General features: G+C 42.4%; 2 protein-coding genes across 5 annotated transcripts; both read right to left on the reverse strand.

Annotated features, from left to right (window-relative positions):
* Positions 1-3,576: 3,576 nt before the first annotated feature.
* On the reverse strand, positions 3,577-9,274 carry LOC311250927 (uncharacterized protein). Of its 2 annotated transcripts, none has more exons than XM_084343082.1 (4): positions 8,757-9,274; positions 7,310-7,386; positions 6,925-7,036; positions 3,577-6,763 (listed from the first exon to the last, which is right to left on the reverse strand). In XM_084343082.1, exons 1-4 carry the CDS (start codon positions 9,031-9,033, stop codon positions 5,727-5,729), a joined length of 1,503 nt encoding a protein of 500 aa, XP_084199208.1. In that variant the 5' UTR covers positions 9,034-9,274; the 3' UTR covers positions 3,577-5,726. The 2 variants fall into 2 exon arrangements, with proteins under 2 accessions (XP_084199208.1, XP_084199207.1); XM_084343081.1 differs by having other exon boundaries at positions 6,925-7,039.
* Positions 9,275-12,355: 3,081 nt separating this feature from the next.
* LOC311267426 (uncharacterized protein) lies at positions 12,356-24,025 on the reverse strand. Of its 3 annotated transcripts, none has more exons than XM_084370498.1 (4): positions 23,907-24,025; positions 20,739-20,803; positions 20,324-20,444; positions 12,356-13,723 (listed from the first exon to the last, which is right to left on the reverse strand). In XM_084370498.1, exons 1-4 carry the CDS (start codon positions 23,923-23,925, stop codon positions 12,477-12,479), a joined length of 1,452 nt encoding a protein of 483 aa, XP_084226624.1. In that variant the 5' UTR covers positions 23,926-24,025; the 3' UTR covers positions 12,356-12,476. The 3 variants fall into 3 exon arrangements, with proteins under 3 accessions (XP_084226624.1, XP_084226623.1, XP_084226622.1); XM_084370497.1 differs by lacking the exon at positions 23,907-24,025 and adding an exon at positions 22,932-23,503 and having other exon boundaries at positions 20,739-20,788; XM_084370496.1 differs by lacking the exon at positions 23,907-24,025 and adding an exon at positions 22,932-23,499.
* Positions 24,026-24,961: the final 936 nt, after the last annotated feature.

Here is a 24,961-nt window from a genome sequence, read left to right on the forward strand (position 1 = left end):
GTTGACTACGAACAGTTACATTTATTTATACATTTGTGTTTATATACATCTCCTAAAAACTACTTATATTGCAGCTTGGGACTTAGGCTGACATACAGTAGATTGACTTGAAGTGATTTTATTTCTGCACATAACAACAAAAACAAGGGTCGTTTGCTCACTTTAGTCTGCCATCACATTTTTCTCTGCTGCTGAAAAACGTATTAATTACCAGCCGCAACAGCATCAACTGATGGGCCAGAATTAGGGAGGTAGTAAGGGGGAAAGGGGGCATTGGCCCCCCCGCTCTACAACCATGGCCGAGATTTGTTTTTAGTTGCCAATCACTGTAACGTAGTGCCAATCACCCCCACCCACTTTACAGGTGTGCCATTGAGATCAAAATGAAGGCCAAGTTGGAAAATGGGCATGGTCTTAGAATGGGGGCTGAGCAGTAGGGGAAACTCTACTGCACATATTCAATAGGTAACCAGGAAGTAAACACACAAGCAAGAAAACATTTTTTGGCAGATGTGCTACACAAGCAGTTCTCATTGGTTTGAATGGGCACCATCTTTCCATCTGGTATCTAGTTCTATATAAATCTATGGTTGGCCCTGACACTTTAAGCCCCTGGCCCAAATTCCTATATATATTTCCAGAGACACCTATTATAGTGAGAACTAGAGGCAGGTTTGAGTACTTTGCCAGTTGTGTGTGTGTGTGTGTGTGTGTGTGTGTGTGTGTGTGTGTGTGTGTGTGTGTGTGTGTGTGTGTGTGTGTGTGTGTGTCTGTGTGTCTGTCTGTCTGTCTGTGGACAGATTTTGTAAATGTGATAGCACATAACTGTGCAAGATGAAGTCCCAAACTTTACAGGTTTGTAGTTCAGATTACAATAAAGGCAGAGTTGATGATGTGTGATTGTGGTCTGACCCATGAGTACTGACTACTCATTTAATAATGTAGTAATCACAGCTGAGTACTCGTGGGTCAGAAATTGAACATGTTGACGGGCACTCTAAGCAGTTTTACATGCAAAGGGATGATATTGTAAATAGAAAGTTAACTAGCTCTCATCCTACCAACACATTGAACATACAGTACAAGGACTACAGGCTGGGGGTGCCGAGAGAGCCCAAGAATAACTTGTGTGAGAAACACATGCCAAAAACACAATTTCTTGAAAAATCCCATACATAAATCTGATATATGAAATACTACATATATAGTGTGTGTCCATTTATGTCTCACAAATATATGCTTGCATTTGTGATGTGTATATAACATCATATATACTCATATAGCTTATGAGAATGCATCTACAAGATGTCTCAACTTATTTTAAAAAGTCTTAATATATAACGTGAATTAAAACTTAATTCTCTTGTTTTTTCACATGTGCTGCTCCACCTCCTGAGCCACAGACATCCAGCCTGCCATCAAACTATGAAGCAGCTTCTGTCCTCTGGCTGTGATGCTCATCCTCAGCACTCCACCATGAATAATTTATCTTTGTGACTTGATTATTTATTAATTAGTTTGTGTAGTTTTTGTTTTATTGCCATAGCATTTCACTGTTTGGGTAAGGGTGGACATCTACTTGGACATCTCCCTGCAGAACTTGTCAGTGAGTGCATCAAGGGAGTTGCAAACTGCATTAAACGTATTCCAATCAGTGTGTTAAGACACTGTTGTAGTATTTCAGTGGCATGCATGATCAGTGTAGTCAGAGCTGATAGGGTCATCCCCGAAACCCAGTTTTTCATCTCCCTGTGGTAGGTATATTTCCCCATGGTGGTGTTCCAGTGATGTTGACATCCCATAGGCTATATCTGCTGGACTGCACACTGTAAATACTTTTTAGCTGTTTCATCTTAAAATGTAAGTTCAATGGCTGAATTTGAGTTAACTTGAAAAGTCAGGTTAAAGTCTTCTTTTACATTTTCTTATTCCTGGGGTGATCGAACTCTGTACAGTACATTCATCCAAGTCATCATTTGAAGTCAAAACACTACCTCATCTTTTTATGTTCTGAAGTGGTTTGAAAAAAAAAAAAAAATGTTACTATTTAAAAATTCATTGAGTTGAATAAAAAACAGTTTTTCTAAAAATTTTGCTTAAAAAAGGTAAGTTGGATACAGGTCTGTAGTTGTTAAGAGTGTTGGGATCTAAGTTACTCTTCTTCAGAAAGGGCCTCACCACTGCTGTTTTAAAGGCAGCAGGGAAGACGCCAGTCTGGAGAGAGCAATTCACAATGCTTAACAACTCATCCTCAAAAAATCCATAAAATGTTTTAAAAAGTGATGTGGGAATGGGATCTAAAAGGCAGGTTGTTGGGTTAACTTGGGAGAAAACTCTACCAAGCATCCCTGCATCAACCAGGACAAATTGCTCCAGTGTTTCCTCAGGTAAAAAGAACGGTTCAGAAGTGTCACACACTGTCTTCTGTTTGGATAAAAGATTGGATCTGATAAAATCAATCTTACTTCTGAAGTGGTCTGCGAAGTCCTCACATTGAGAGACTGTTGGGAAACCAGAGGACTGTTTAAAATCAGGGTTGGTTAAGAGGTCAATAGTGAAAAAAAGAATTTTGGGGTTGTTTTTGTGGTCTGTAATGAGTTTTGAAAAGTGGGATATTCTTGCCTGTTTGACAGTGTTATTGTAGATTTTGAGTTGTTCACGGAGTATTTCCAGATGGATTGTCAGCTTAGTGCTTCCCCATTTCCTTTCTGCACTCCTGCATTTTCTTTTCAGTTGTTTTATCTTGTCGTTTCTCCACGGGGGTGTGAGTTTATGTTTGATAATCAACATTAATCAACTTGAAGTATATAAAACATGTTTATTTACGTTAAGTTTATTAGAAATGATAAGTTGATTCCAATAAATTGCGTAATGACTTTTTATGGCTGTATTTCTGTTGACAGGATGCTTTCCTGACATATACTGTGGAAGAGACAAAAGATCAAGACGTGTGCGTGTGCGCACACAGACACACACACACGTTACTATATGGAACACTTCATAAAACTTTGTTTTTATTTGTATTTGTATATATCTACAATGAAACAGGAGATCTGACTGCACTTAACACATTTAAAAGTTATCCATCATGTTTGATTGTTTCTAGAAAATTTGCAAAAAAAAAGGGAGTCAACTTATCAGATGTCAAGTAAGTTTTACAATATATTTTATTTCTGTGTAATACAAATCAGCTGCTCAGCTGTTGCCACTTTGAGTGTGAGTGAAGTCCGAGATGACAGAAGTTACTTCTACTCAACTGGCAGTCACACTCTTCATTTATCAATTTTGTATATTTCTGATATTCAGGTTTGCGCATGGATTCATGTAGTAGCTTTTGTCACTGAATCAAAACGGGATGAGGAAACCTGCAGTTATCAATCATGTAAAACCACAATTCTGTGGTATATACATTTTTCGTCACTTCTCATCACTGTCAAGTGTCAAGTAAAATCCACACATACTACCATTACCCTAACCCTTTACTTTATCTACTGTAAGACAAGTAACTTCTTCTCCTGTCCCCGTATTTTTTCAATTGAACGGCTCAAAACAAAACTGAGGAGTCCAGACGACTGAGAAGGTCCAGTCCTTTATACGTGAAGTCATATTACACAAATGATGCCCACTGCACAGTGAAGTCCATTGCAAACTGTTTACATGTTTAATGACACCCATACATTTTAACACACTGGAACATGTCATGAAAGAATACTAAAAGGCAAAATATCTGTTTTAGCTGTGCAACAGCTAGTGCCAATTACATCCAAACACCTACACATACAAACACAACTCTCTGATATATATATGTGATTACTTTACATCTTTTTACAGTCCTTTGTTACTGGATTGAGAAAAAGAATGATTGACATTAAAAAGTTAAATCTCAGGCTTCATCCTGTGAAGAGTTGAGAAAGGGACATTAAAACATTGCAGGACAGCGTCAACAGTGCTTTGTCCCTAAAAAATAAAATATTTTGATTTCACTGCCCAATTCTGGATTCAAACCTAGAGGTCAACCTTCTGGACAACGCATTACATCTTCCCCTATTCTTGGGGGATGAATAGTAAATAAATACACTGTAAATCAGTGTGACAGACATCATGAACACAATCATACATGAGAAAGTGCAGGCCTGCACTACAAGTGCCAACATTTACCATTCAATAGCAGGCTGTCTCGAAAAGGCCACTCATTCATGGTATTGTAGAAATATGAGAAACGGTGTGGATGATACGACAAATACATCATGATAAACAAAATCTGTATCAGCACTGCCTCCTAATTTATGGCTTTAACAGTTAGTCATGGGAACATTTAAAGTGCTTTAAAGGAAGAGTCTGACATTATGCATAATAGACATATTTACCCACAGTCAGAAAAGAAGATGGATATTATATAATTTTTGAGCATCCAATACCAGATCCAGGACTAAATTAACCATACAGGCATCCTGTCATATCTGTTGCAGTGTGTGCAGAAATAAAGTGCCAGCAGTCCTTAAACAAACAACAGCTGGCAGTGTCTAGAAATATGAATCTGGCTTTAGAAATGGGCCAAAAAATGTTTTTCTTAAAAAGGGGAATTCCAATATTTCTAAACCTGGGCCCTATATTTATATATTTGGTGAGTAAATTATTCATACTACAAAAGTTCAGGAAACAGGACAGCAGATCTCCTCAGCTAGCAGCCACGACACGACTGCAAAGTAATCCTTCGGGGCAACTCCGACTGTCAAAGTTACATCCACTAAAAGTGTTTTTGTCACTGACAGGCTCAGGAGTGTCTGACAACATTACAGTAATGATTCTTACAGAGAGCGACCTTTTAGTTAAATAATAGATTTTTTTTTCACAGTCACAGCTGACTATTAAACCAATTAGGACAATCTAGATGAGGCAACAACTGTAACAACTCACCTGCGAGATTTCAGAACAAGACACGACAGTTCACTCCTTCAACTAGACAAAAAGGATCTTACACTTTAACAAAAAGGTCTCTCTCCAGGAATCATTTCTGTAATATTGTCAGACGCAACCTGAGCAACCTGAGCCTGTCAGTGACAAAAACAAGCACTTTTAGTGGACGTAACTTTAGTTGGAGTTGCTCCAAAGGATTATGTTGCAGCCACTGCAGCTTTGTCGCGCCATTCAGCTGAGGCGATCTACTGAACTGATTCCAAAACTTTGTGAGTATGAATGAATTACACACCAAAACATGTAAATATAGGGCAAAGGTTTAAAAATCCTGGTGTTTCTCACGCTGTTAATGATGGCTGTGTACCATCATCATCAGCCAAAACGATCCCAGATAAACTAAGACCCTCTCCCTTCTGGATCAGCCAGCGTGGGTAAGTTATGTAAACCAGACAGTCTGTCACAAACAGGACCATTTAATGACAAATGACAGGTTAAGTGCTATCAACACTGTCTCAGGCACTCGTTTACAGTCCACTCTGTGATCCCCTCAGTTTGAAACAAGGAGTAAGAAAAGGTTGAGAGGGCTTTAGGGGAAAAAAACCTTAAAACAGAAGTCACATATTACTGCTATAATCTAGGACAAATATCACCTCTACGTGCCATGATATCACCAGATACAGACTCGCCTCTCATTTGCTTACATAAGATGCTATAATTCCCATATGAAGGGGTTTCAATCATTCACCCTTCAGAGTCCAAACTGTACGAGGATCACTTCCAGATGAAATCCACCTCCTCCAGCAGTCTGTCTACAGGCCACACTGGGACTGCTGCCGGTGTCTGCGTACGCTACACATTTGGCTGAAAGACTGTCCGCAGCGTGAGCAGCTGTAGGGCTTCTCCTGCGTGTGGACTGTGCGGTGCCTCTTCAGATGGCTGGACGAGATGAAACTCTTCCCACACAGCGAACATCGATAACGCCTCTCCCCAGTGTGGATGAGGAGGTGGACCCGCAGGTTGTTGGGCTGGGCAAAGCCCTTTCCACAGTGGGGGCAGGTGTAAGGTCTTTCCCCTGTGTGCACCCGTTGGTGCAGCTCCAGGGCGGCTGCACTGGGGAAGATACGACCACACACGGCGCACACCACAGGTTCTTTAGTTCCAGCAGCACTGCTCCTGTAAGGCCGCCTCTGGCTGGTCGTTGTGACAGAAGGAGCTGCAGGGGGAGGGGGGGGAGGAGGCGGTGGAGGGGGCGCGGCTACGACAGCAGCGGCGGCGGCAGCGGCAGCAGCCATGTCAAAGGAGGCAGCAAAAGCTGCCATTTCATGAGCGCCACCTGTGAAGAGCATGGTCGGAGGGCCATCTAGACTGTCTCCTCCTCCCTGAGAGGGGAAGGAGGCAGAGGGGTGGCCGGTTTCTGTGTTCCCCAAACCCAGTTGTGCTACTGCGTACGCTGCACCAAGATGGCTGACCCTCTCCTGCATCCAGGCCAGGTCCAGGCCCAGGCTGTTGAGGCGGTCGGGGCTGGGCTCATCTGAGGCTACAGGGGCTGACAGCTGAGAGGGATGGAGTTCGTCTTCTGTAGGATCACCTGTCTCGAGCTCTGGCTTCATAGCACCATCTGTTAGGCTCCCACCCAGGTCCCTGCGTACACTCTCAGGGGCTGGAACCCCCCCACTGCTGACTGTTAAACTGTTGCTTAGAGGCTTGCTGGTTTTACGTTTTGCTCTAGGCCTGCAGGTGAGGTCCATTGTGGCGTCAATGGGGGGAGAGGAGGGCTGGACCGTGGAGGTGACACTGGTGCCAAGAACAATGTCACTGGGTGGGGTTTCCTCACTGGGCTCCAGGGCTGAAGAAGGACAGGTAAGGGCAAATTGACTAAGGTGTACTAATGGAGAAGAAGTAAGCAGGCGTCTGCAGTACAGACATGGTGCAAATATTTCATCAACATTGAACCCATCAGAAGAATCAGTGACACACTGATTTAATCATGTAGCAAACCACACTCACCAGTAGACAGACCACATTCCGCCCTGATGTTGACCTCCACCTTGAGGTCCAGGTTGCAGTCGTCTCTCTCCACTTTCTCCTGCTTCACCAGGGGCAACACCTTGGTGTCCTCCTGCTGTCATACAGTGAAAAGCAGCTGGAACATGACAACACTTCTGCATTCATCAGGTTCTGCTATCACAGTTCAGGATGAACCTAGAACTCAGACATCTGACCATGCTCATATGTCTGGGCTACCTGAAATGTATCACGTCATGGAGACAAGTCAGAAATCGTCCACTACACTTTGTGCTATGCAAGACTGTGAAGGGAACAGCACAAGCATTGTAGGAACCTTTCAGACTCACCATCTGTAGCTGCCCTGAAACAGCTGATTAATCTTTACCTTTGAAACATGTTGAAAGGGTTCGTCTTCAGAGGAGGTAGGAAGAGGTGGCACCAGAGGCTGATGGTCGTCAGGTACTGAAAGATAGTACAGGAAACTGAGCTTGTATTATCCACAGGTCTCGCTGCCTCAGACAGTCACATTGTGCTATCTGATTTCTGGTCGTAAATGCTCGGTTCTTGTATAAAAATCAGAGGTAGACCGATTATGGGCCCTGGATGATTATCAGGCCAATATTCACCAATTATCAGTATCAGTGATTTTCCTGTCTGATTGCAGATAAAATAAACTGATTTAAAAGTGTTCTACTTTGGCTCTGATGCAGCTTCCTCTCACACACTGCTCCACCCTCAACACTAACTGAATGGTAACATGTCACAATTAATAGCCTATAAACACTGAATAATCTGAATCTGTAAAGGAACTAGTAACTAAATGTAACAAATAAATGTAGTGGAGAGGAAGTATAAAGTAGCAGAAAATGGAAATACCAGAAAACTGTACTTAAGAAAAGAACTTAGTAAAAAATATCCTCTGCTCAGCAGTCTGTCACATGATACATCGATAACATGTAGTGGTGTAGTAGTGTGAGAAACACAACATGCTACAAGGCACAAGGTAGATTTATTTATCATTCTACAACACAGGGTCGAACAACAAACGGCTAGTCGTAGTCCCTTTGTAGCCTGAGGAAGAAGCTGCTCTGTAGTCTGGTGGTACAGTACGGCTCACTGCAGGGCTCCAATATCCACATCTTTAATGCACCACAATAGTGACTACTGTGACGCTGAAGCCGTACAGTGTGAGCTGACTTTTTGTTTGTTTTGCTCATTTTTGACTTTTGCTTTAGTTTTTATGTGTGTGGCGTAGACGTCAAATCTCACAGAAACATCTCCAGATATAACTGAATTGTATTCTGACTCAGTGTGGTCGCCAGCCTGACTGTTGTATTATGATAGAGTTGACAGAATGTGAAGGTGGGTGCTGCTTTATCGCCTGGCTTCAGCTTCAAGAGGGACACATTTGTCAAACCATAGTTTTACTACATTCAGTATTCCACTTCTGTGCTTATACAGTAAATGACATCTTTCTAAATGAATGTCCCTGACCCTATGAAATACAGCACACAAACTGTGACCAGAGACATGAAGGAATATGAGTTAAGAGGAGCCCAGCAGATATCTGCAAACATGGACACCACTGGGGGTAAATTAGAAGAGAGCATTTTGGTTTTTGACCTGAACTGACACAGATCCAGTCTACTCCAACCAGGCCAGCCCGCCATATGACATGATGTGTGCATGCATGAAGCTGGTGTCCACATCAGTGCAGGGGGCATTAGAGCACATCAGTGTGTCAGCGTCAGTGTGCTGTTCTATAGATGAGCTCATGCTGTGTGTCTGTCATGATGTCTGCAGCCCTGCCTCCTGCCCCTCCATCTGTTTACCTTCGGGTGGCCTAAAATGAACGGCGTGCATTTCCTCCCGCTGACTCCGTCTCCTCATTTTCCTCTCGTAGCTCCGCATCTTCACGTCCATTTCTCGCAGTTTCTGTCGCAGGGTATCGTTCTCCTTCTCGCTCTTCTCCCGCTCCTGGTCCATCTGGGAGCGCAGCGCCGCGTAGCCATCGTCCACCAGTTTACAGATCTCTGCCACCGCAGAATTGGCCAATATCTCTATAATCGAGGCGATTTGCGCTTGAAAGCCGACACAGTCCGCCATCATCGCCAGGTCTGTGTGTCTGCTCCTGCACGGACAGATGCGCGCGGCGGACGGCTGCTGCTGCTGCGGTGCACGGCCGTGAACAGATCCACACACCGCCGAGAGGCGGCTGACATGCGATAAGCTCCGTGTAATTCACACTGTCTACCGTATGTAATGTGTTCAAGACAGTTGTGGCTCATTGAGGTGAGAGAGTCGCCTCCTGATGACGTCAGTTTGTTGTTCAGCATCACTTCACAGGCAGCTGTGTCTGAGCAGACTGGACAGGAGGTCTGAAGAGGGACAGATGAGCAGCGCTGCTGGCTGTATGCTGGACACTTTTACTGTGAAGTGGATCCAAAACTATCCGCTTTAATCTAACATTGATCCGAATGCAACAATCACACCAGGTGTTTAAACGCTGCATCTGTCATCTGCAACCACGGTTTGAATTATTAGCCACGCACCGTGTCACAGCAGGCAGGTAACTACCAGTTAGTGCAAAGGAGCGGACAGCAACACATAGTAAACCTGTCATGGCAAGAAGAAACTTAAGTAGACACTGTTGGGTGCAAGTGGTTGAAAGAGACCTGTTAAAAGAATGGCAAGTGGTCAGATGGACATATACAGGGTCAGATAAAGTCTGACAGTCTTTTTGGTCATTTTCTTACAATAAACAAAGAGATAGTAAAATGTTTTGTGCTGTATGTTCTCCCACTTAGCCACTACGTTTGTCATTCCACTGTATTTTGCCTTTATCACAATTAGGTATACACATCTCAATTAACCTTATAGATGTAATAACAAAACTAAATCATTAAGATCAAGGCGAGGTTGGTGTTGAGCTTGTTCACCTGCCAGAGAGAACTTTTTAATCGTTCATCAAAAATAACAAATGGGAACCTGTTAGATCAGAAATAGATTCCTCTTCTAGAGAGTCACAGTGCTAAAGAGGTGAGTTGTGATTCGTGATTTAAACGTGGACAGGCTGGAGTGTTTAGGAAGAGAGCTCCAGATATATCCATAAGTACAAAGAGCACTGCCTTTAAAATAAATGGGAAACAATTAAGAGCACTTATGGGAGTTAAGCTGTTGTTTTTCAGTGTGTTCATGACATTCAGACAGAGGCTGCCACAGTTTGACCTACTTTAGAAAGTGGCAGTCAGTAGCTTGAGTCTATACAGCACCTGCTGCTCAAGTTACACTGCTATGTTGCATATGTGTAGTGGGTGGCTACACCTACTACTTTTTTTTATTAATATTTTCTAAAAAATAATTTGTAAACATGTATGTACTCAAATACTTCAAATGTTTAGTTTCAAAGTGTCATAAAAATATAACAGGTTGATTCAGTAAAGGTGCACTACGTAGTCTGAGGAAGGCACGAGAAAGACGAGAAGAATGTTGAATAAACTCAATAAACAAAATATCCTCAAAGGACAACACAATATCATACTGTTGTACTTTGTTTATGTCAGCAGGACCTTCTCAGCAGCCCAGTTCCAGCTTCAAACAGTGCTCTGGGCACCCTTCTACCCTTGAGGATGGCTTGTTTATATGGAAATATACAGTATCAAGTTACTATTTCTGAGTTTGTATCAGTACCTTATTAATTTTGTTAATAACACTTTTCCCCCAAACTACATAGTGCACCTTTAAATATAACTAAAATGTTGTCCTCTCTGTGCTCCATCAATCACAATACAAACTAGAGTTTATCTATTTTGAAAATTAATTTAAGTTGAAAATTGAATGAATAATTTGGTAGTTGTATTAATTAAATGTCTGCCTATTATAACATAACACCTATTATCTGTTCATCTGTCTATCTGGAGCCTTGTGTAATGACTTTAACCATAAATGTAATTTTATTTATTCTAATTCAATATTAATGGATTATTATTTGTGTTCTACCTTGAGTAAACAATCTATTACTATTCTGGAACCAGTTGTGAGGTCCTTCCTTGAAATAAAGCTCAGTGCTTCACTGGATTCTGCAGTTTCTAAGCAGACTTAAAAATGATGACATTCAAATGCTCAGTAATAAAGAACATTTCCTTACACATACACCGATCAGGCATAACATTATGACCACCTGCCTAATATTGTGAAGGTTCCCCTTGTGCAGCCAAAACAGCTCTGACCTGTCAAGACATGGACTTAAGAGCTCTGAGGGTGTCCTGTGGTGTCTGGCACCAGGGTGTTTTATAGTGGATCCTCTGGGTGCTGTATGTTGGGGGGTCGAGGCCTCCATGGATCAGACCTGCTCCAGCACCTCTTACAGATGCTCGATCAGATTGGGATCTGGGGAATTTGGAGGCCCGGTCAACACCTTGGACCCTTTATTGTGTTCCTCGAGCTGTTCACAGGTGGCCCTTTAACAACTTAATTCCGGTCCTTTGATCAAAATGAATGAGTGTTAGTAGGCGGCTAATTGGCCTATTTATCAGTTGAGTCTTTTGCTCAGCACAAAAATAGTTATTTCCTTTAAAGGTTTTAACCCAGACTGTTTTTTAAGTAAAGGGAATTTATGAGAATCAAACTGACAACTTACTTCTCAGAATAAAAATATGCATTGTTTCCCCCGGTACTTTTATATATATATATATATATATATATATATATACAGTATATTAATTGTGAAAACTCATTAACAAAAAGCAGAGAAAAAATTGCATTGTTTAAACACATTTAGATTATGAGCACCTGGATGTTCCACAGCACTACTGGTCCCCTTGGCACGCTTTTTTCAAATCTGGCCCTGCTGTAAATGTACCAATGAACATACATGGAATCATATTTACAGCAAAAATTAATATTATTCCTCAATTCCGCACCTACAATTTTTTATAAAGAAAACACTAGAAAACATTTGTTTTACAAGTGTTCATACAGAATGGTCTGAAAACTGGATTATTACTTAGAAGAAGCTAAGTGTGCTTTTATATGATGGATACAAGAACCAGAAAATTAACATAAAAGCCTTGATTCTGTTTGATAAGTTTCATATTTTTACATCACGTTTTCCAAATCTCTCAGGGTATTTGATTTATTTACTATTGAACTTGGAATTTACACTCAAGTCTCTTAGCTTGATTAATAATTACAAATTAATTACAGTAATTAATGTAATTAATCAGCTTCAGAGCTATTTTAAGAGATATGCGTGTTAAATCATTCTTTTTTGGACATTTTATTTCATTATTTTTATACTGTGATGATGGAAGGGATGTGTGATTCAGGATACTATTACCCTCGCTACATACAGTATGTTCCAATAAAGTTTAAAAAAAAAAACATGATTCATTCACACAGGCCGAATTAAAACAGACCAAACACCTGGAGGTACTTATTTTCTGAATGTTTTATTGTAAACCTGAAGGTGTATAAAAAGTACAGTAGCACAGGAACAACATTCAGTCAATAAAATGACTTCGTACACACTTGGCACGTCAGCTCCTGTGTGTTCACTTGCTGATATGGACGCTGTGGTGGCGAACCAGGTTTCCCAGCACAGAGAAGCTCTTGCCACACTTGGTGCAGCTGTAGGGTCTCTCTCCGGTGTGGACGGCCTGGTGCACCTTCAGGCTGCAGGCCTGTGAGAATCGTTTCCCACACAGGCTGCAGCTGTAACGCTTCTCCCCCGTGTGGACGCTCATGTGTCTCTTAATGTGGCTGGACTGGGAGAATCGCTTGCCACACAGAGCGCAGCTGAACGGTTTCTCCCCGGTGTGCACCCGCTGGTGGGTTTTCAGCTGGTGCGGGTGAATGAAGGGCTTCTTACAGAGGTGGCAGTGGTAGATCTTCTCCCCAGCATGAGAACGCTGGTGCACCACCACGTCTCTGGAGGTAGAAAAGTGGTGGGTGCACTGCTGGCAGCTGAACACTTGCTTCGTGCTGCTGGGAAAGTCTCTGCTCTTATAGTCAGACAAGGTTTTACTAAAGGAGGCAGCGGTTAGAGAGTCTGACATGGATGAGTTACCAATACCGCTCAGGAAAGAAAAAGATGAGGATGACAGTGGCTCCTCCACACCTGTGATTCCATCTGTGGAGTGTCTGTGAGGAGCTGTGAGAGATTGGGCCACCTCCGGAGAGGAGAACAGGTCATCGAAGGAGCAGGAGTCCAGGCTGCTGGTGTCTGGTTCTGCTGCTCCACTCTCTGTGTGGTGATCACTGTTGGTGTTAGTTAATCTGCTGTTACTCACACACTCACGTCTCATGACAGAAACTAAAGGGGTCTTAAAAGCTTCAGTCCACAAAAGTTCAGACTCCAGTTTGACTGCTGTTGACACTGCCTCCCCCCTCCAGTCTGCTGCAGCACCACATAAACCCTTCACTCCAGTGTTAGTCAGTGACAGCTCTGAATCCAGTGGAGTCTCTACATCAGGAACTTCACTGCTACTGTATTCAGCAGACACAGATTCGCAGGGATCTGCAACATTTTTTTCTTCTTTTTCGGTCAAGTCTGTCATTTTCCTGCCTCTGTTTGGGCCAGAACCTCTTGGTGCAGCTCTGTGGCTCTGCTCTGCTGGATTAGAGTACAGATCCAGAGTACTGGCCTCTACCGCTCCTTCTCCCTCCACCTGCTGCTGAGCTTCAGCTCCGGCAAAGTCCTGTTTTTCATCCCAACCTGACACACTGACTCTGGGGCTTTCTGCTTGAACACTCAGAGGGCGGTCACCATCATCAGCAAGAGAGAGAGCTGGAGGTCCAACTAAAGAGTAAACAGAGAGAAAAAGACAAAGATTACTTCCGTTGTTCATTCTCATTCAGACTGTTCATGTAACTGTTGATCATCAACAGCAACAGTTTACATAGAACGGAGGGATGTTTTTTTTTAAACCAATACTGATAATATTGATAAGAGAACCGATAATTTCACATTTCTGTATCTAAAAAAGAAGTAGACAACCTGTAGTTTATCCACAGCTGATGGTCAGAAAAGGCTACCTGGGAATTCCAGTGGATGCATGTTTGTTGGGAAACGGCTCTGCTACGTTTTTTTCAATAATAACAGATGTGATATTACGTATGTGTTATAAACACAACAACAATCAGACAAAAGGTTAGTGTTCCCAACCGGAGGATTAGAAGAAGTGCTTGGATTTGTCTCTTTTTAGAGATTTTTGTGCTGGCATCAACACGGTGTGTTTTATTATGAAAATTAACAACATGTTATGTTGTTGTGTGTGACTTCCTGTCTGCTCTGCTGAATAGATGCGTCTTGCTCCGGCATCCGGTAGAAATACAGCGGGGAAAATAAGTATTGAACGTGTCACCATTTTTCTCAGTAAATATATTTCTGATTGGGCTAATGACATGAAATTGTCACCAGATATCGGTAACAACCCAAGTAATCCACACATACAAAGAAATCAAAACATACATGTCCATAACTTAAGTTATGTGTAATAAAGTGGAATGACAGGGAAAAAGTATTGAACACGCTTACTGAAATTTATTTAATACTTAGTAGAAAAACCTAGTCGCATGCATTGCTTAGGTGTGATTTTGGCCCATTCTTCAACACAAACTGTCTTCAAATCTTGAAAATTCCAGGGGCCTCTTATATGAACTCTGATCTTCAGTTCTTTCCATAGATTTTCAATTGGATTCAGGTCGGGTGATTGATTGGGCCATTCTAGCAGCTTTATTTTTCTTTCTCTGAAACCAATTGAGAGTTTCCTTGGCTGTGTGTTTGGGATCATTCTCTTGTTGGAATGTCCACCCTCGTTTCATCTTCAGCATCCTGGTAGATGGCAGCAGATTCTTATCAAAATTGTCTCGATACATATATATTCTGCATAAAATGTGTTCTGATCTTCATCTAAGTCGCAACAATAGACAAACACAGTCTACTTAATCTAATACCACACAAACAATTATATGTTTTCATGTTTTTATTGAACACAACATGTTAACATTCACAGTGCAGTTTGGAAAAAGTATGTGCACCCCTAGGCTAATGACTTCTCCAAGAGCGAATTGGAGTCAGGAGTCAGCCAACCTGGAGTACAAGGTGTTGGTTAAAGCTGCCCTGCCCTATAAAAAACACACACCAGTTTTGAGTTTGCTATTCCCAAGAAGCATTGCCTGATGTGAAACATGCCTCGCACAAAAGAGCTCTCAGAAGCCCTATGATTAAGAATTGTTGACTTGCATGAAGCTGTAAAAGGGTTACAAAAGTATCTCTAAAATCCTTGATGTTCATCAGTTCACGGTAAGACAAATTGTCTGTAAATGGAGAAAGTTCAGCACTGTTGCTACTCTCCCTAAAAGTGGCTGTCCTGTAAAGATGACTGCAAGAGCACAGCGCAGAATGCTCAATGAGGTGAAGAAGAATCCTAGAGTGTCAGCTAAAGACTTGAGCTAGATACACAAATCTCTGGCACATGCTAACATCTCTGCTGACGAATCTATGATACGTGAAACACTAAAAAAGAATGGAGTTCATGGGAGGACACCGTGGAGGAAGCCACTGCTGTCCAAAAAAAACATTGCTGCATGTTTGAAGTTTGCAAAAGAGCACCTGGATGTTCCACAGCACTACTGGCAAAACATCCTGTGGACAGATGAAACCAAAGTTGAGTTGTTTGGAAGGAACACACAACACTATGTGTGGAGAAAAAAAGGCACAGCACACCAACATCAAAACCTCATCCCAACTGTGAAGTGTGGTGGAGGGGGCATCATGGTTTGGGGCTGCTTTGCTGCCTCAGGGCCTGGACAGATTGCTATCATCAACAGAAAAATGAATTCCCAAATTTATCAAGACATTTTGCAGAAAAACTTAAGGCCATCTGTCCACCAATTGAAGCTCAACAGAAGATGGGTGATGCAACAGGACAACGACCCAAAGCACAGAAGTAAATCAACAACAGAATGGCTTCAACAGAAGAAAATACGCCTTCTGGAGTGGCCCATTCAGAGTCCTGACCTCAACCCGATTGAGATGCTGTGGCATGACCTCAAGAGAGCGATTCACATCAGACATCCCAAGAATATTGCTGAACTGAAACAGTTTTGTAAAGAGGAATGGTCCAAAATTCCTCCTGACAGTCGTGCAGGTCTGATCTGCACTACAGGAAACGTTTGGTTGAGGTTCTTGCTGCCAAAGGAGGGTCAACCAGTTATTAAATCCAAGGGTTCACATACTTTTTCCAAACTGCACTGTGAATGTTTACATGTTGTGTTCAATAAAAACATGAAAACATATAATTGTTTGTGTGGCATTAGTTTAGGCAGACTGTGTTTGTCTATTGTTGTGACTTAGATGAAGATCAGAACATGTTTTATGACCAGTTTATGCAGAATCCAGGTAATTCCAAAGGGTTCACATACTTTTTCTTGCAACTGTATATTCTCCCAGTATTTCATAGGCTTGTCCAAATGTTGTGCAGCAAACTTTAAACAAGCTTCAACATTCTTTTTCTTCAACAATGGAGTCTTGCATGGTGAGCGTGCATAGAGGCCATGGCGTACATTACTTTTTTTTTTTTAAACAACTGTCCCTGATAATTCCAGGTCTTTCTGAAGCTCTCCGCGAGTGGTCCTTGGCTCTTGGACAACTCTTCTGATTATTCTTTTGACTCCTCTGTCAGAAATCTTGCAAGGAGCACCTGGTCATGGCCGGTTTATGGTGAAATGATGTTCTTTCCACTTCCAAGTAATGGCCCCAATGGTGCTCACTGGAACATTCAGAAGTTTAGAAACCCGTCTGTAACCACTGCCATCAGTATGTTTTGCAACAATAAGGTTGCGATGGTCTTGAGAGAGCTCTTTGCTTTTACCCATCATAAAATGCCCATTGTGTGACACCGTGGTAATGAGAAACCTTTTTATAGGCCATCAATTAGGACTAAACCAGCTGATATTAATTTGCACTGATAGGGGGCAGTATTGCTTTCTAAATACTGACAGATTTCAGCTGGTTTCTTGGCTTTCCATGCCTTTTTGCACCTCCTTTTCTTCATGTGATCAATGCTTATTCCCTGTGTCATTTCACTTTATTACACATAACTTAATTTATGGACTTATATATGTTTTGATTTATTTGTATGTGTGGATTACTTGGGTTGTTACTGACATCTGGCGACAATCTCATGTCAATAACCCCATCAGAAATATATTTACTGAGAAAAATGTTGACGCGTTCAACACTTAATTTTCCCGCTGTAGAAGCTTTGCGTATCTGCTACAGAAGGGTCCGGACTGCTGGAGCTGCAATGGAGTAGAAACGCAATGCAGCGGAGCCAGTGGAAGTGCTCACATAGACTAGAGTGAAACCTATCAGCTCCACTGCCGTGGCGGAGTGGAGACAGACTGAACACGGATCTTGTGGAATTTAGGGGTAAGATGTAGTGAGCAAAGATGGAGGATTTAATATTCTACAACTCCAAAAAGATTTGTTGTGTTAAAACTTGTAGACTTTCTCCCTCCTCTCTGAACCTCGTGGAATAGGTTTTGCAAGTTACAAACGCGTTGTCGTCTTCTGAAACTGTAAAACATGGTTACATGTTCTCTAGTCCAGTGGTTCTCAACTGGTGGGTCCCGACCCAAAAGTGGGTCGCAGACCCGTTCTGGATGGGTCGCGGACAGCTGGTCAAAAAAAGTAAATAATATTTAATGCGTATCTGATGTTTGACATGTCTTTTATTTTGAAAAATGATTTATTTTGAAAGGCACGCGTCAGACACGTGCAGCCACCTAGGCGCGGATAGCCATGGTAACTGCCATTTGATTGACGCTCACTGTCTGTGTTGCAATGGCGAAGCGTAAATATGACCCGGTGTATTTAAAATGCGTATTTTCGTACATTGAGGATAATAAGGGACAGAAACCCCAGTGTGTTATATGTAGTGAAGTGCTTGCAAATGAGAGCATGAAACCATCGAAACTGAAGCGCCATTTGGATACTAAACATCCTGCATGTAAAGACAAGCCGGTGGAGTTTTTTCAAAGACAACTCCAGAAGCTGAGGACTTCGCAGAAGTGTCTGACAGCGTCTTGCTCCAAACAAGAGGAAGCTCTCCGTGCCTCTTACCACGTAGCTCACCATATTGCGAAGGCAAAGAAACCCCACACAATAGCCGAAGAGCTTATTTTACCTGCAGCCATGGATATGGTGAGAGAGGTGATGGGTCAATCAGCGGCAGACAAGCTGAAAACCATACCGCTGTCCAATGATACTATAGCTCGACGTATTCATGACATGTCTGGTAATATTAAAGAACAGACCACAGCCCGCGTCCAAGCAAGCCCCTACTATGCCCTGCAGATGGACGAATCCACCGATGTATCTAACCATGCAATTTTGTTGGTTTATGTGAGACACATATTGGATGGTGATTTGCAGGAACAGTTTCTCTGCAGCAGAGATCTCCCTACCACTACAAAGGCAGAGGACATTTTCAACAGTGTGGACTTGTATTTGAGCTCAGTGGGCCTGAGCTGGGAATACTTCGTGGGAATCACGACTGATGGCGCGGCTACCATGACCGGGAAACATTCCGGTGTGGTGAAGCAAATTCTGGAGAGAGCACCGAATGCGACATGGAACCACTGCTTTTTGCACCGTGAAGCGCTGGCGGCCAAGGATATGGTGCCGGAGCTCGACGAGGCCTTGAAAGATGTCATCAAAGTGGTGAACCACATAAAACGGAGTGCAAAAAACAGCTGCTGCTTCTCAAAGCTGTGTAAAGACTTGGGCTCCGAGCACATGCAAGTGTTGTATCACTCAGAAGTCCGCTGGCTATCGCGGGGTAAGGTGTTGTCACGTTTTTATGAACTTAAAACAGAAAGCGCCACCTTCCTCTCAGAGAATAACTCCCCATATGCTGAACTGTTTGACAACGAAATCTGGCTGGCACGAGTTGCATATCTTGCTGATGTGTTTAAGCACCTCAACGCATTAAATGTGTCTATGCAAGGAAGAGGACATAATATTTTTGAACAGTCCGACAAAATCGCTGCGTTCCAGAAAAAGATCAAACTGTGGGTAAATCATTTATCCAAAGACAGACTGGACATGTTTCCCAATGCTTGCCATGAAGTACAGCAGCTGGACACTGCGGCCAAAAATGACTTGAAAAAAGCCCTCAGTGCGCATCTTACTAAACTTCAAGCTCGGTTTGACAACTACTTCCCTGAGAAATACAGAGATAATGATGCTTGGATACGCGACCCCTTCCGCATCGACATGGAAAGCATCACATTGCCGAGCAACGAAGAGCATCAGCTGGTGGAGCTGTCATGTGACCAGACGATGAACAAGAGATTTGGCGAGGTAACCCTTTCCCACTTCTGGTGCAGCGATGTGATGAGTGAGTATCCATCCCTCGCGACTCTTGCAGTCAAAACGCTCCTACCATTCAGCACAACCTATCTGTGTGAAAGTGGCTTTTCCACCTTGTTGCAGCTCAAATCAAAGCAGAGAAACAGACTGGACACTGAGCATGATCTGAGGGTAGCTCTGTCTACTGTCCTCCCAGACTTTGAAACTCTCATCAAGAATAAACCACATGCCCAGCTGTCTCACTGACTGTGCACTTTTGATTATTTTATTCACTTGTCATGGTATTCCTCATGTGGCCTGAATGCAGGGACCTTGTTTGTTTTGTGGGTCTTGTGCAATTTGATATTCACTTTTGTCTGCATGCAGTTGCATGGTCCTCCTCCTTCTGAATGTGCTTTGAATGCAGAGATAGATGTCAAATATCTCATTTTGCTGGTCAACATTTTGATACTTCATGTTTGATACTTATTTCATTCAATTCTGTACGCAGTTGTCATGGTTCTCTGGTGTTTTGAAACACACTTTGCTCAATAAAAATGAGTATATTTATGTTAAAGACTTGAGTTTTCAAAGGCTTTTTAAAAAATACATTTGCTTAGTTTGAAGGACTATAAAAGTGGGTCGCGACTTAATGACCATGGGAAAATGTGGGTCCTAGAGTGAGACCAGTTGAGAACCCCTGCTCTAGTCTATGCTGCATGGCTCTACATAAGTGCCCCAGTTCTGATCAGTCTTTCTTTGTATTATGTCCTCTAGTTATCATCAAGAACATCATTATCAGCCAAAAGACGATCATTTATCAGTCAGATATATATCGTGTATCCCTGTTATCATGCTTTACTCCACACCTTCATATAAAAATGTATTTGATTTTCATTTTTCTCCTTTAGGAAAGAGGCTTCAGTAGCAACCAGCTGATCTATCTACTCATTAAATGTTTCTGTCTGTTTCTTCCTTTTTGGTGTTTGATATAAAGAAGTCAAACACTCTGTACAGTATCATACAGTCTTTCATACATACTGCTGCTGGAAGGCGTCTGATGGTCTTCCAGTACACTGCAGCCTGTCAGCTCCTCCTCCAGCCTTTCCTTCTTTATCACAACCACCTCTGGCTCCCCCGGCTGCTCTGTCAGAACCGCCGGCTGGCAGACACAAAGCATGTATGTAAAGTCATTACTGCTGCTGCATTATTAATCTGATACATGCTGATGAAACTTATCAGCAGCCATGATTGCTCCAAAATCCTTTTCTGTTTTTCATTTATTAAATTCTACATGCATACTTTTTAAAACGTGCCTTCAACACTATCTTTATTTTAACAGGTTACAATTAAGCTAGCATGCTTTTCTCACTTCCGTCATTTTTATGACATGATGGAAGAGAGAAGAAGAGATGTAGTAAGAAAGGCTGATCTTTGCACAGACAGCAGCACTGACCTGTGACTGCTGGATGTCAGTCTTCTCCAGTGGGCTGGACTTGACTTCTTCTGCAAAGTGAACATCTGTTCAAAGTAAATCACAGCAGGTTGTTATAATATGTTCACTGTTCCATTGTCACAAGTTACATGTGCATTTTGCCAAGTATCATGCGATTAAACCCTCAGTATCTACAGTGAGGAAAACTTTAGTTACTGAGTCAACACACAAGCAGGCTACTGTTTATATACACTAACTATTGACACACAACAAGTCACGAGTCACCCTCTGTAGCGACTACTATCCATTTTAAGGCCGCCAACAGGCTACTTAGCTCTTATCTGTAACTCATTCCAACAAATCAATGATGTTCAGATTCGTTTAACTTAGGGATGGACAATAATATCGGCAAGCTATCGGTATCGGCTGATATCGGATATCGGATAACACACCGATTTAATAAGCCGGTAAATAAATAGACTGCTGCTCCCTTGATTAAATCAGATTAAATGCCCGACGGCGCGAGGATTATGTGCGCAGCGCGATGTGACACGTCACCTACATCAACCTGCAGCAGAGCGAGGGAGAAGGGTTTACCACAGACATCTGGACATCTGTTAGCCTTTTTAGCATGCTGAGCTTCAGGGCACAACGGATAGATGAAAACTTTGAACTTAAAAAAGCTGTCCTTCATTCACAAGAGTGCCGAGGATCTCACACTGCAGCCGCAATCGCAACTGCTTTTGATGGCATGTTTGCAAAGTGGAAAATCACAAAGGAGAAAGTGCATGTAGTGGTGAGAGACAACGCACGCAACATGGCAAAAGCGGTGATGGAGTTAGGCATGCCAAGTTTGCCGTGCATGGCACACACCTTGCAGCTTAGGGTGAACAAAGGTGTGTTGCCTCAGCGCAGCATCGCAGATGTTTTAAGCTTTGTATTTTATGTCTGCATTTACTGGTGGGCCTGTTATTCCACTACAGAAGAGACTTGATGGTCCCTGCAAGTAGGTGTGGGGAAAAAAAGAGTATATATTATATATATCGGTATCAATATCGGTTATCGGCATATCGTATATCAGCAAAAAAATCCAATATCGTGCATCCCAACTGTTTATTTTGTAGTAAAGTCTGACAAGCAATAATTATCAAAGCAAGACCTGACTGTCAACAGCAAATATTGGAGCCTGATTCACTCTCTTTGTCCAACTCCTGCCGTGAAGTGAACAGGTAAATAATGTGTAACCACACCCAGGTGCCAAATACCGGATGTGACAGTTGTGGGAGAAAAATGAATGGCCCAGAACACTCTGGCCTTACAGGATAAGATGTCATACGCACCCTGTATAAAGGTTAGGCACGATAAGGTATGGATGAGGGCATAGTGACGTCTGATCTATGAGTTTATATCTCAAACTCGTAGGATGGCCTTCGATCTAGGATAGCAGACTTACCGTCTTCTACACATGTATCTTTTCATTTTATTATTTTAAATATTATTTACATTATTTCATTAAGTATACAAAAACACTTTAAATTAAAGACATCTTTAAATGTCTTCATCAAAAACAGTATAGTAAACATAAACCACAAAAAACAAAAACAAATAAAAAATAAGCTGCCTGTGGGCCGTGGTTCTGCTGAGGCCAACAACATAACTTATTGTTCGAGATGTGTTGGTACAGCTAGCACGTTGTAAAAAGAGTTGCTCCATGTAAGTGATGTGGTGTTACAGAAGAAGGCTTTATTGTTAAATAACTGAAAAATAATTATTATATCATTCCAACATGAGAATGTTCTGCACAAACAGTTAAAGTGAAAACATTAAAACAAGAGCATTTTCTCAAAACAACAAAAAGATGAGTAATGTTTGTCACCAATGGGCTGCCAAAGCTGTTAACACACGTGCACCCCTGCACCCAACCACACACAGGTACTATGTTTCAGTACTATTACTCAGTATTACTCCACTCAGGACGTATACTGATTGTTTTGTTAAATGTTGTGTATATTTAAGCTTTGACTGGATAGTTTTCAAGAGACAAAAACATACATACTGAGCACATTACTGTAACGTGCTCGATCATAGTCTCGGGGCAGCAGCTGTTTCCCTGCTGTGGGAAAATAACTGTAGTGTTAATGCTGTTAAGAAGCAAAATGTTTGACTGGACCCTGGTGACACAAAGTTGGGTTACTTTCTGCTGGAGCAGCTAACCTCCTCTCCCGGTGCAGGTCACATCCAGCGGAGGGGTGCTGGGCTCTCTGTGGGGTCGCTCTCCTGGACTGACCTCCATCAGTCGCAGCCTGCTCTTCAGGGCTAGGTTCTCCCTGTGGCTCCGGGTTATTTCCAGCCTCAGGGTGGCAAACTCATCGTCCACCAGCTGACAGATCTCAGCCACCGCCGCGTTAGCTAACACCTCCATGATAGACGCTAGTTGAGTGTGGAAATCCACATAACTCGCCATCCTGTCCTAGCGGTACGGACGGACGGCGCTGCTTAACTTCGGCGTTTCTCACAGCAAATCTACTTTCAAGTTGTATGTTGTAAATTAAGTCATATGGTCATAGATGAGACATGTGAGCGGGGACAATGACAGTACTCCTCTGTATAACTGACATTCCTAAAAACTGCTTCTAAAAGAAAATTGTGTTTCTGTTTACTTCCGGTTATGCCGCAAGGCTGTTCCTTCGCGTACCGCAATTACCCGAGTATAGGCGAATATTAAAAATACTTGAAAGAACTGGTGAGGCTTTGTTAGTAAAAAAAACCAAGGTGGGTTAACCCTGCTACTACTGCGGTGAAGCCAGCCGTGGTTCACGTTTGCTTGGTTAAGTCAGCCGCCCCTTTTTTTCCAGTGCGCAAATGATCTAACGTTTACGGTAATCGTAATGAAACTGCTCTGAAGAGCCGACGGTACTGGATTTGGAGCAGCTTGCAGTCTCACAACCAGACCCATGAAACATACGATATGACAGCAGTTCCCTGCAGTTTTACATCCCACATTCATACTCTGATTAGCTGTTTTCAGAGAAAAAGCTCTAAAAGCCCTCTGTTCACTACCTGCTCAGCAGCCAACAGCTAACAGACAGTCAGACACCAGCTACTGAACATTGTGCAGTATTTAGCAGAGGCTTGGTGGAGACCAAATCAGAGCCAAGAGCGAAAGAATATTGGGAGAATATTACTGACATTCATCAGGAGGACACATACATAACTCCAAATGGATGACAATGTTGCTCTGAATCTGCTGGACATGTAAATAAGCACATGGCTGCACATATCAACGCGAAAGGTGATGGTCAGTGTTGTTTCCTTTGTTGTTCGTCATCCGCTTATCCAGGGTCGGATCGCACTGGCAGCAGGCGTAGTAGGGTAGTACAGCATTTAAAGGACAGGTGTGTAGAATTTAGTGGCATCTAGCAATGAGGTTGCAAAGTGCAAAGAACTGAACACCCCTCATCTCCCTCTCCCCCACAATGGTCGCTATAAAGGCCCTCTCTCTTACCAGTGTTTGACTTACATTTACATTTAGAGCATTTAGTAGATGCTTTTGTCCAAAGCGACTTACAATAAGTACATTTGTCACAAGAAAGAAACCACAACACCACCGTCGATAAAGTAGAGAAGAAAAAATAGAAACATTTTTCAAGCCCCCATCTGAGCAAAGTAGCTGCTATTTATCAAGGATACCTTAAAGCTATAGTTGATAATCCTATTCAGAAACACTTTTTGTTACACTGGGTGAAATGGTCCTTCCATCCTGAGAGTAGTCCATACATAATGTGTTCAGAAAAAGGAACGAAATAAATCAGACCTCTGTGGCAGCTGCAGGCCTGTAAAAACTCTGACCAATCCCTGCCTCTCGGTGCGAGTGGAAAGAACCAATCAGATGCCTTCATGTCTCGTCCTGCCCACGTCCCTCCCTCCTCCCTGCATGCACTCATCATATGTCACCGTTGTCAGAAATATTCAGCACACTCCATATGGAGTTAGCAGGAGAGAACAATGGCAGAGAAAATGCAGCCAAAAGTAGCACTTCCAGTGTTACTTGTAACCAGTGGTGGACAGTAACGAAGTAAATTTACTTGAGTACTGTACTTAAGTACAGTTTTTGAGTATCTGTACTTTACTTAAGTATTATTTTTTGGGGATACTTTTACTTTCACTCCACTACATTTGAGGGACAAATATTGTACTTTTTACTCCACTACATTTCTATTGATGCTGTCGTTACTCGCTACTTT

The sequence above is a fragment of the Pagrus pagrus genome (genome assembly GCF_965226575.1).
Source record: "Pagrus pagrus genome assembly, chromosome: 2".
In the NCBI taxonomy this organism is placed as follows: Eukaryota; Metazoa; Chordata; class Actinopteri; order Spariformes; family Sparidae; genus Pagrus; species Pagrus pagrus.